This window comes from Ursus arctos, unplaced genomic scaffold (assembly GCF_023065955.2).
Source record: "Ursus arctos isolate Adak ecotype North America unplaced genomic scaffold, UrsArc2.0 scaffold_37, whole genome shotgun sequence".
NCBI classification, from domain to species: domain Eukaryota; kingdom Metazoa; phylum Chordata; class Mammalia; order Carnivora; family Ursidae; genus Ursus; species Ursus arctos.
Genome location: NW_026623053.1, coordinates 27,772,594 through 27,785,459, shown reverse-complemented (window position 1 = coordinate 27,785,459; position 12,866 = coordinate 27,772,594). Strand labels below are relative to the sequence as shown.

Genomic DNA, 12,866 nt, shown 5'->3' with positions numbered 1-12,866 from the left:
ATTTTGTTGAATAGCCATTTAGTTTGAATAACAAAACTACTCAGAGGAAATATTTAGATATGAAATTTTCTTACTGTATCCAAGGAAAGTAAATCATCTTTGCTCCCACCAAATACCATTATTTCATTTTCTTTCCCCAAACAGGCTGTATGCCATAACCTATAATTGAAAATTATAAGCAAAGTAAAATACTATGAAGAAAGAGACTGTATGTGGCATATAAAACAATTTTAAACTGCACGCTTCACATTTGATCTATTTCCAAATGGGCATGATTGAACTTGAGCCTTTGGCACATCCTAAAAGAGATTCTGAAGATTCCTCTAGAATCACTAAAACTTTAGACTCTCATTAAGTCATGTTAATTAAGGGGATGACCCCTAATAACTCTTTTCTCTTATATCCCCCAACCTTCTAGCCTCTTTATCTCATAGATATTATCAGTGAAATAAAATTAATTAAAAAGGAACTGATCATCTTATTGCTGAAATGGACCCTTTTCCCAATTTTCTGATTACTATCTGCCATGTACTGTTTTCATCATTTTTGACTTTTCTCTCCTGTTCTCTGTTCCCTACCACCTGACAAACCCAACGTGGCCATCCCGTCACCTTTACGCTGTCACACTACTTATCACTCTGGGCACAGAAGACCAGAAGTGTTCCTCGTTTTTCTGTCTCTAGTCTCTCTCAGCTACATTTAGCTGATAAGTAACATTTTTCAAATGTTTTTAACCATGGACATGTCCTGGTCAGGAAGCAACTGTGCCATTTTTCTTAGCCTCATATGCGTGATCAACAGTTATTTCTTTTTCCCATAATTCTTAACTCTTGGCCGCTCCCCTGCAATGAAACCTCTATCCAGCCAAGTTCATTTATTTGCATCCCCTAAGAAAAAAGCTTATCTATCTGTAGGCTTTTGCTCACCCTATTTCTTATGCTTAAGATGATAAGTCATTCTTTCAGGGCCTTAAACACAGGTTCGAAATCCCCAGGAAGTACCCAAAGACTCAAACACAACGGCCCTGTCACCCTCCCTGGTCAGCACCTTTGAACATACTTAGGTGCTCATTTTATCCTCTCCTGACTTACATTTGAAGACAAACTGTTCTATATACTACTTTAATTATTTGATGTGCGGATCTTCTGAAGGTCCACATGTGGGGTCCTTAGATCAAAACTTGTCAGTGGTGTGCTGGAAGTGGCTTACGGGCTCGGTGAAACCCATTCTGCCTGTCTCTATCCAAACCCCCGTTCAGTGCCATCACAGTGGGAGCCTGAAGGTGGCCATGGTGGAACCAGCAAATGCTACAAATTAGGGCTTTTTTGTTTTGTTTTTCCTGAAAGCAGTTGTTAACCCTTTACCAGCCCACCACTGCAACTTGGGAAATCTAATTTTATGCTTCTCCTTAAAAATGCCGAAATATGGTGTCCTGCATCGAGTGGGTGCCCAACAACTCTACTTAACAAAAGCAAATACCAAAAAACCCACCATAATTTATTCAATGATTAAATAAATTATTTCATAAGAGTAGAGCACCTGAAGTTCTTTTGGAAATGGTCTGATAGCTCAGAGTCACCTCCAAGTTCACACTAAACATAATCTTATGTTGGATAAAATTCAGTATTTCCGGGAGCTCTCTCAGGGAAAAAAAGCACATGTAAAGTTCTCAATTTTAGCAGATAAATTAAGAATTTTACAAAGTCCTTGGCTTTGACTCTGAGGGAATTTGGATGACTTTCCTTAATAGGAAAGTCATCCTATTGCTGAAGCACCCAAATTGCTGAAGCAACAGACACCCAATTACACATTTTCACTTATTTTATTACCACATAACTTATTTTCAGTACATTTACCCTTTCCACTTAACGCCCACAAGTGCAAACAGTAGGATCACGCACAATTTGTCACATAAAGTACTCTCCTCAAACAATCACTCACACATTCAATGGCAGTTGCACTCGGGACCCAGCACAGAACTGAGTCATAAGAGATTTTTTTAGGAAATACTCTGTCCAATTCTCCAACTTATATGTTAGGACATAAATTGATAGTAAGTCTTCATCGACACCCAGATTATGGTGTGGGCTCGGGGAGGGGGATCGGATAAAGGAAATGGAATACGAAGAGTGTTTCATTTCCAGGAGAGAAGGCCGTGTGTAACCTTGGCAACAGTCATGGGATCCAACGGGAAGTACCTGAGGCTCTGAAGTCAACACTTTGTTGGACTTCTTCTACAGACACATTAAATAAAGGGTCCTTGCTGACAGCCACTTCTACAGCAATTAGACAGGGCCAGATAGATGGCCTTTCAACCAAGCCTTGCTCTGAGGTGAGACCTGGAGAAGAGAGCGCTACGCTGCAAAATGGTGGTTTCAACCAGAGCCGATTTTGCCCCCAGAGGACATTTGACAATATCTGAAATATTTTTGATTGTCACAACTCCAGGTGTGGGGGGGAGGGCAGTACTACTGGCCTCTAGTGCGTGAAGGCCAAAGACACTGCTAAACGTCCTCCAGTGCACAGGACACCCCTAATAACAAAGAATAATTTGGCCAAAATGTCGATAGTGCTGGGGTGGTAAAACCCTGCTGTGGATTACAAGAGGAGAATTGGGCCATTTACATTTCAATTTATAACTTGAAACATTCTACACAACATGTATTTAGATGTTAAGTAAATTCTCACTCATAACAAATTAGTATACATACACATACATATGTTCTCCTTACACTAAACTGTATCCCACCTGTTCTCCTCCTCACCTCATACCTGAAGATAGATCTGCCTCTGTCTTATCTGCCTTAGGGGAACTCTGGCCTGGACTTCATCATCGAAGAACACTGGAAAGCCTTTCCTGCCTTGATTTTGGTGACATCTAGCTTGCAACCTGATGTTTTGTCTATAGACTGATAGTTTATGTCCTCTCACAGCTGCTCTAAACTTATCACCTAAACATTCTAATAAAGCATATTATTTACATGACACATCAGCTGAATTGAAAGAAATCTCTTTACATAGCTCAGATCTAACTAATATTATTATTAATAATAGTTGTGTTGTTCTAATTACTTATTAAGGATTGAATTACAAAATAGGAGCAATTTAAAAATTAAACATATTCTTACTACCACTTTGGTCCAAAATTAATGCATTCGTACAATCAAAGAACTGGAAGAGAACTGAGAGCTTCCCTAGTCCAACTCCCTCATTTCATGGGACGAATAAATTAATGCTCAGTTTAAGTGACTTTCCCAAAAAGCCAAAAAGCTAAGTAGTAGCTGAGCAAGGACTAGAACGCAAGGCTCCCAGATCTTTATATAAAACACTTTAAATTAAAAAATGCATTTCAAAAGATTGTAATTGCTAAAATAATACATTCCAATGAATTTTTACACATGAAAATATAAGAATCACATATATAATTATGATGAACTCTAAAAGTTTTATGGATATTAATATAGACACTGAAATATATACAAAATTTTTCAGGCCTTTTCCTCAAGCAAGTTACTTAATTGCCACTTATTAAACTTCTGAAATGCATACCAGTAAGTTGACCTCATACTTGCATACATAACCTATAGCAAAAAAAAATTCTGAAATACATGGTATGAAAAAGTAAAATCTATTACTAATGGTAATGATTATAACATGTTGACTCTGAATTTCCTACGAATATATTTTTATTATACTACTCTCTCAAATTAGAAAAAAAAAAGAATTACAATACTAATGTGGTTTTCTTTGTACAGTTGACCCCTGAACAACGCGGGGGTGGGGGCACTGATACCCCACAGAGTTGAAAATCGACATATGATTTCTGGCTCCTCAAAACTTAAGTACTAATAGCCTACTGTTGGCCAGAAGCCTTGCCAATAGCATGAAGTCAATTAATACATATTTTGTATATGTATCACGTACTGTATTCTTACAATAAAGTAAGCTAGAGAAAATGTTTATAAAAACAAAACAAATGAATAAGAAGCAAAATCAGATCTATGAATACAGAGAACAAACATGATTGACAGAGGAAAAGGAAGTGGGGGGGCGGGCAAAATGGTGAAGGGGAGTGGGAGATACAGGCTTCCAGTTATGAATGAGTAAGTCATGGGAATAAAAGGCACAGCACAGGAATACAGTCAATGGCACTGCGGTAGCGCTGTCTGGTGACAGGTGGTACCTACAATTGTGGCGAGCAGAGGTTAATGTATACAGTTGTTGAATCCCCATGTTGTACACCTGAAGCTAACGTGTGTCAACTATACTCACATTTTAAAAAAGAAAATATTAAGAAACTCATATGGAAAATACATTTATAGTACTGTGTTTATTAAAAAAAAATCCATGTAATAAGTGGATCCATGCAATTCACACTCGTGTTGTTCAAGGATCAACTGTAGTCTAATAATATATTGTTTCTACAACTTTTACTCTATAATATACGACAAATAACTAACATGTTTCTTTTTCAAAAAATTCATATTAATGAATATATCCATTAATTAAAATAATAATCTGCCATCTATTTGATCAACATAAAAGTAATTTTCTCATTAAATTGCAAAAAACCTCTTCCAAAAACAAATAACTACTAAAGCCAACCCCATTCTTGTCTGATTAAAAATATTAACATTATATGATACTTTCAATTTCTTTACTTTTTCATATTACCAAGCAAGATTACACATTTACCTAAAAACGTAACGTTTTCAAATACGCAAATGTGGATAAAAACAGAATAGACCATTTCTAACAATTAGACATAACTAAAATGATAATTAAATTACTTAGGTAACATCAAGCTTATTTGAAATATCTTTCTGGATGATTTACAATTTTAAAGGCAAACACTACAAAATCAGTGCTATATTTTAATACTTCAGAAATTCCTAACTATCTTACTTCAGAAATTCCTAACTATCTTACTATTCATTAACTTCTAGACTTACCTGGGCCTTGTTTTAGGTAGGTGCGTAAGTTGTTTCCAACCATTTGTTATGACATTATAAATCCAACCATCACCTGCAATGATGACAGTTCAGAAATTAAAGATTAGGTCTTTGGGATAACGTTTAAATTTTTTCCCCAAATTTATCATGCTACATTTATGCAACTATCTTTCGTGTGTTTGCATATTTTCTCCCCAAAATTTTCAGAGATATACAAAGGTAAAGTAACCATGACAATGAACCCTCACATACCCCAGATTCAACAACTATCAAGATTTTGTCACATGTGCTCCATTTATCTTTTTTTTGTTATTCTCGTGGCTCAATTACTCTAAAGCAAATCCTAGATCTCCTGTCATCTTCCCCATGTTTACTTCAGTAAACATCGCTTTAAAAAATACATTGTTTACAGAACCACAATGCCGTTATCTTATCACCACAATGCCATTATCACAGTCAACAAAAGTAAAATAATTCTTGGCGTCTATGATACCCAGAAGTTAAGCTGACTGTACAGGAGGACGCTGACTGGACTGAGAGGTAGGACGTGTATTTCCCCACGTGTCAATGACCAAAAACAGCAAATAGGAATGAAAAACGTTAGAGCTCAAAAAGACATGATATTGAACAACCCCTACTGAAACAAACAGATGTTAGTTTTTTATGAGGCTCCAAATCTCTTTTCATTAAAAGCCTTCAAACGGGCGGAGCATAGTCATCTGCAGTAAGGAACGTCCCCTACTGGAAAGGCCTGTTCTCGGACCAGCCTCTGGAGCCTGTTTGCCGCCAGCGGACTGCCAGATGCGCAGCTGACGCTCGGTAAACTGGTGTCGGAGAATAAGGGGTTGTTTCCAGATCCTGTACGGGCTTGTTGAAATGAGCTTTCCTATGGAAGCCCTTCCAGTCATGGAAAACTTCTTCAGAAAACAAAACATGTAACATACCAAACTAAGAAGCTGATACTCTTAGCCATCTGTCTATCCTGATGCCACATTTTACTGCTGGAACAAACCAACCCGTATTACAAAACCAGAGCCACTGGAATCAGCAGTGACAGGAGCTTCAAGATTCTGGCTAAGCACTTTCCTTTATAGTTCTGGAACAAAAAGAGAGGGAACTGGCCTTCCCACCTTATATTTCCAGAGCCTTCTGGGGAAGACTGTTCTTCTAATCCCCATTCCAGCCTACAGCGTAAGTATCTGGATCAAAACTCAGGAAGGCACAGAATCACAGAATATTATAGTTGAAAGGGGCTTTAATTCATCTAGGTTCAACCACCCTTCCTTTTCTATACACCTAGGAAACAGGAGAACATGGAAAGCCAAAGGTACTAAAGCAACGGGGTCTTCTAATTCTTAACGCAAGCATACAGTTGGGGATAAAGGTGTACCAGAAAATTAAAAAACAAAAAAAGAAAGACACCTTACGTATCAAATACAGTTAAGAAAAAAGAATGAGGTAATAATTGTAGGCTAAACTTTAATTGACTTACTTAATGGAATATTGTCTGCACTTAGTCCACCAAATAGAAAAAGTTTATCATCAGCTATTGGTGTTAAAGTATGCCACGACCGATGTTTGGGGTTTTCTCCGTTAACAGGAATCCTGTGGCCAGGGGAAAAAAACAAAAATCTAGTTACGGTGTTAGTCAGAATAAAAGGTTTCCAATCATCTCAGATTAAAGTGAAAAACTGCCTTCACTACTTTTAAAAGAAGCTGATTTTACTATCTCCACCTGCATTAAGATGAAGATTTTAAAAACATTCTTAAATGCTTAGATGAATTTAAACAATCTTTCCATTTACCTCTATTCCACCTGGTCACAGAACACAGACTGAAAATTACAGTCGATCCCCAGTTAACTTCCAGTGCATGCTTCACATCATTCTTGTTGTTTAATCCATAGAACTTCTTCAGTTTTTCAACATAACTATTTTCATGTCTGTAACTTTTTACTGTTGGCCCATGTTTAATTTTGTATTTTCAACTGATTTCCTCAAGTATATCATGGGATTTGGGTGTTGTTTTTACTTTGGTTTACTTGCTGTACGATTTCCCAAAGCTTCTTTACCTGAAAATGCTAGCTACTCTAGCTTCAAAATAAAAGTATGCAGGGGCGCCTGGGTGGCTCAGTCGGTGATAAGCATCTGCCTTGGGCTCAGGTCATGGTCCTGGAGTCCCGGGATAGAGCCCCACGTCAGGGTCTCTGCTCAGTGGGGAGTCTGCTTCTCCCTCTCCCTCTGCTCCCCACCCCCTCATGCTCGCACTCTCTCTCTGTCTCTGTCAAATAAATGAATAAAATCTTTAAGATAAATAAATAAAAATAAAATAAAAGTAGGCCTGTGTGGCTCAGTTGGTTAAGTGTCTGCCTTCGGCTCAGGCCATGATCCCAGGGTCCTGGGACTGAGCCCTGCATTGGGCTCCCTGCTCAGCGGGAAGTCTGCTTCTCCCTCTGCCCCTCCTCCCAACCCTGGCTTGTGCTCATTCTCTCTCTTACTCTCTCTCTCAAATAAATAAAATCTAAAAAACAAAACAACAACAACAAAAAAAGACATCACAAGAAAATGACAGACCAATATTGCTCATGAACATAGATGCAAAAATCCTCACCAAAATATTAGTAAATGAAATCCAAAAAATTAAAAGAATTACACCATGACCAAAGTAAGACTTATCCCCAGTATGCAAGGCTGTTCAACATTCACAAAGCAGCTCACGGAACCCACCATATCACTAGGCTACAGAAAAATCAAATGATCATATCAATAGAAGCAAGGGGCTTCCCGCTCAGCAGAGTCTGCTTCTCTCTCTCTCTCCCTCTGTACCTCCCACTGATGCTTCTCTCCCTCCTTCTCCCTCTCTCTCTCTCAAATGAATAAAATCTTAAAAAAAAAAAAAAAGTATGCAAGCCATTCCAGATCCAGGATAAACCTCTAAAGATTTCAAAGAAATACTGTTCTATTCTTAAAAAAATAAAAATGTAAGTACAAAAGTTTAAGAGGTAAGAAGATACCATTCTCCAACATTCTGGAATGTTCCAGAATAATATGGGCCATTTGTGGAAGATATAATTATTTTTTCCAAAATGGAAATATTTTTATGGTTTGTGTTGACTATAAGAATCATTTTGGTTACAAAATGTTCAACAACCACAAAAGTATTTTTTTCACAAAAGTATTTTTAAAAAGGAGAGTTCTCTTATAATCCTCTCTTCCCATAATAAGAAATAATAATAATTTGGTATATATCTTTCTAGGTTTTAATATACATATAAGCATATTTATTAAAAAACATAAATGGGATCATAGAGTCTGTTCTGTAACCTTGTCGTTCAACTAATATGTTGTAGAATATTTCTATAAGTATAACTTCTTTTGGTAACGGAAGCACAGTAACCCACTGGGCAAATGTATCCATGATTTAAACAATCCCCACTTGTGAACACGGGGGTTGCCCTCCAGTTCTTGCTTTCGTAATAATGTAATACAAATGCACATGCACGCGTGCCCAACTATTGCCTTTGGAGAAATTCTGGATCAAAGTAGAAATTCCATTTTACGTTTTATTCTCTTTTTTTAAAGATTTTATTTATTTATTTGACACAGAGAGAGAGAGCACAAGCAGGGGGAGCAGCAGGCAGAGGGAGAGGGAGAAGCAGGCTCCCCGCAGAGCAGAGAGCCCAACATCGCCCAGGTCCATCCCAGCACTCCAGCATCATGACCTGAACCTACGGCAGGTGCTTACCCAACCAGGCACCCCTGGCTTGTATATCCGTATTTTATTTTACATTTTTAACATATTGCCAAACTACCTTCCAGAAAAACTGTACCAACTTATACTCCCACTAATTGTGTTATTATAACCTAGCACACACTGGTTATTTGTAATTATTTTTATCTGATAAGTGAAAATTATTATTTTTAGGGGTGCTGAGTGGCTCAGTCAGTTGGGCATCTGCCTTCGGCTCAGGTCGTGATCCCAGGATCCTAGGACTGAGTCCTGCATCTGGTTCCCTGCTCAGCGGGGATCTGGCCTCTCCCCTTCCCCCTTCCTCTGCTCATGCTCTCTCTCTCAAATAAATAAAGAAAATCTTTTAAAAAACCCCACAACAATTATTTTTAGTTCCATTTCTTTGACTGTATATAAGGTTGAACATCTTTTTAAAATAATTTTGGGGAGCGCCTGATTGGCTCAGTTGGTTAAGAGTCTGCCCTTGGCTGGGTCATGGTCTCAGAGTCCTGGGACCAAGCCCTGTGTTAGGCTCCCTGCTCAGTGGGGAGTCTGCTTGTCCCTCTCCCTCTCCCTCTGCCCCTCCCCCTACTCATGCTCTCTCTCTCTCTCTCTCTCAAATAAATAAAATCTTTTTAAAAATAAAATAATTTTGCCCATTTGTATTTCTCCAATGAGTTACTCATGTATGTTCTTTGTCCACTTTTCTATTGGATTATTTGTCTTTTTCTTATGGATTTTCTAAGTTCCTGTGGACAGTGGCTAACTGAACATAATAAAATTTTTTTTAATAATTAATAAAAAAAATAGTGCAGGGGCACCCAGGTGGCTCAGTTGGTTATGTGTCTGCTTTTAGCTCAGGTGGTGATCTCAGGGTCCTGGGATCCAGCCAAGCATTGGGCTCCCTGCTCAGCGGGGAGCTTGCTTCTCCTCTCTCTGCCCCTCTCCCTGCTCATGCTCTTTCTCGCTAATAAATAAATAAAATCTTTTAAAAAACACTGCAAATATGACTTCTAGCTTGTTTTTTGTTTGCATTTTCCAATTTGCCTTTTAACTTTGATATAGTTTTCTTTTCTTTTTTAAGATTTTATTAATTAATTTATTTATTTGAGGGCAACTGGGTGGCTCAGTCAGTTAAGCATTTGCCTTCGGCCCAGGTCATGATCTCGGGGTCCTGGGATCGAGCCCCATGTCAGGCTCCCTGTTCAGTGGGGGGTCTGCTTCTCCCTCTCTCTCTGCTCCTCCCCACTGTTCACGCTCTCTTTTGCTCTCTCTCTCAAATAAATAAAATCTTTAAAAAAAAACCCATATGAAACAAATATTTTGTTTATTTATTTGAGAGAGAGAGCACAAGAGGAGGAGGGGGAGAAACAGGCTCCCCTTTGAGCAGGGAGCCCACCGCAGGGCTTGATCCCAGGACCCCGAGATCACAACTGGAAGGCGGACACCCAACCAACTGAGCCTCCCAGGTGCCCCGGGTTTATACCATCTTTAGAAAAACTTTCTCCACACCAAGATTTTAAAGACAATCCGCTACATTTTTTTCTGGCAGTTTCACAGTTTCATTTTTAATAGTATTTCTATTTTGGAATAATATATAGCTCTGATCCCATCTCATTACCTGAACAGCTGAAGTGATAGATAAATAGATTTATTCTATTGTTAAATACGTATTTTGAACCACAATTAAAATCTGACTTTTACCTACTTCGTTATCTGTTTACTTGTGATGACCCCAATAAACTCTTCCTTCATTTCTTCTACTGACCAGTTCTCAAGAATACTTAGTACAAAACCAGTACTTTTACATAATCAATTTTCAACTGCTAGCATTCTCCTTTTATTTAGTTTAATTAAAGAATAAACTCTGCATTTAAATCTGTATACTCCTTGCTTAGGGATATATATTTCCTTCATATAATCTGAAGGAAAAAGATACTAATTCAGTTATAGACACTCAAATTTGGATTATGGTCCCAAAGGCGCACACACGCACACACACACACACACACACACACACACACGCCTTTCAATTAAAAAATACTTAAATCTCAAACTTACCTTCCAGACCAAGTCCAGGTATCTAAGTTCAGACAGTGCAGATCATTCATCCTAGTTTGCTAAAATAGAAGTGTGTTAAATTAATCTGTGTTTTACATCTGTCATGGGCTAAAATTTTGGTTTTAAAATTAGTTCAGATTCAAAATAGACCATCTCCATTTTACTTAACAACAGAAGTTTATAAATCGGGAAACAATGCTAAGTGTTCTAAAATTAATATAGAGCTACCCAATTAATTTGTCAAGGGGGAAAGGAAGAAATGGGTTTAAACTAACAGGATTTAGATGTTTAGAAATTAAACTTTTCTGGTTATGCACTGAAGTGAAGGATTCTCCTCATTAAAATATGACTTATAAATCATCTGTCATGACTCATGGATAGACTGTTTAAGGGATGAAAAATAAATAAAAGTTATTACTGAACAGCATTTTAATATCTAGATAATTTGAATAGTCAGTTGTTCCCCAGAATCAGAAAATAATTTTTTGTAAGAAGAATCACATGTAAAAATACCATTTCCATTTAAAACACTAACCAAAACACGTCCGCCAAAGATATAGCCCTTATTTCCAAGAACTGCACATGTGTGCGCGGCTCGCGGCTGTGGTGGAACTCCACCCTGCAAGCAGAGATGAGAAAACACAGTGCCAAGGCTTGAAACAACTCTAAGGTCAGTATGAGAAACACCTGACCACCAAATCACCATTACCCCTGTAATTCAATAAGAACCTTAATGCAAAAGTTCACTCTAAATAATAATGATTACAGACAAACACTGCTCTTCAAGAATGAAATTTAGGGGCGCCTAGGTGGCCCAGTCGGTTGGGCGTCTGACTCCTGGTTTCCCTTCAGGTCCTGATCTCAGGGTCATGAGATCCAACCCTGCCTCCCGTGGGCGCTCAGCGGTGAGTCTGCTTGAGATTCTCTATTTCCATCTCCCTCTGCCCCTCCCCTTGCTCCTGTGCACGCTCGCTTTCTCTCAATAAATAAATCTTAAAAAAAAAAAAGAAGAATGAAATGTACTCACCCTGATCTTTACTTTTTAAAGTGTTTTTCTTAAATGCCTGACACTATTTAGCAAAATGAAATTTCATGTAAATTTCAGCTTGAAATATAAAGATTTAAAAATCAAATTAAAAAGATTCTCTCCCTCTTTCTGCCTCCTTCCCTCTCCCCCCCCCACCAGTCCCCCGCAGAGTTCATATGATGAGTGAGCAGTTCCCAGTGATGATCTCAGAGACTAAAACATTACATCTGACCCCCAAACTCCTGGTGTCTCAAATTCCACAAGGAGAGCTTCCCTCTTGCCTTAAGCCCAACAGTGCTTTATCACTTACTAAAACTCTTGCCATTAACTAATAACACTTTTCTATACTTTTACTTTGACTAAATGTAGCAGATCTTTTCTCCAGAGTTTTGGATTGGTGGGTAAAGAGAGAATATAATGAGTAGATGAATGAATGAGACTTAAAGGAAAAAATTTCTGCGTAATTTCCATGTGTTCATCATGGTGGGTGCCTTAGTGTATGCATTTCATTCCAAGTTCTGAAAGAACTTTGTCCACATTTTCAGGGCTTTGGCTCCGAGTGTGTGCACACAACATTTAAGCTCTACGGCCAATACCGGCACTTCCTAGACTTTTCAGGCTTACTTGCATGACTGTCCTGAAGCTAACACGGTAAGAGATAATTCAGATATTACCAATTTAACACTTAAATAAGTGACAGAGAATCTTTTGATATGTGGTTCCCAGCCTTTCCAGCAAAACACAACCTTTATTATTACCTCATTCCTGATCTGAAATTTTGGAATGTATGTATACATTTATTATGAAACAAATATCAAATTTCTATCAAACACATTTATTAGCCTCCTAAAGCTTCTGAATAAACTGAGTTCATGTAATTCCAAACAAAAACAAAGAAACGGCATCTGTGTGTCTAACTGCCTAAATAAAGCACAATGTTAAGTTGCTAGAAATACTGAAAAAAACCCAAAGATCCCTATTACTAATATATTGCTTTTAAAGGGTAAAAATCCCATGTAGGGGGCGCCTGGGTGGCACAGCGGTTAAGCGTCTGCCTTCGGCTCAGGGCGTGATCCCAGTGATCTGGGATCGAGCCC

The 12,866-nt window shown here is 38.1% G+C and overlaps 1 protein-coding gene across 2 annotated transcripts in view; it reads right to left on the bottom strand.

Moving 5' to 3' along the window:
- The window catches only part of KLHDC1 (kelch domain containing 1), a 49,852-nt gene that overhangs the window by 12,107 nt on the left and 24,879 nt on the right, over positions 1-12,866 (bottom strand). For both annotated transcript variants that reach the window (XM_044389481.3, XM_026513668.4), the window contains 5 exons: positions 11,278-11,361; positions 10,743-10,801; positions 6,445-6,557; positions 4,953-5,025; positions 75-159 (listed from right to left, as the gene is read on the bottom strand). In XM_044389481.3, the coding sequence (XP_044245416.1) occupies positions 75-159; positions 4,953-5,025; positions 6,445-6,557; positions 10,743-10,801; positions 11,278-11,361 (414 nt within the window). The remainder of the gene's footprint in view (positions 1-74; positions 160-4,952; positions 5,026-6,444; positions 6,558-10,742; positions 10,802-11,277; positions 11,362-12,866) is intronic.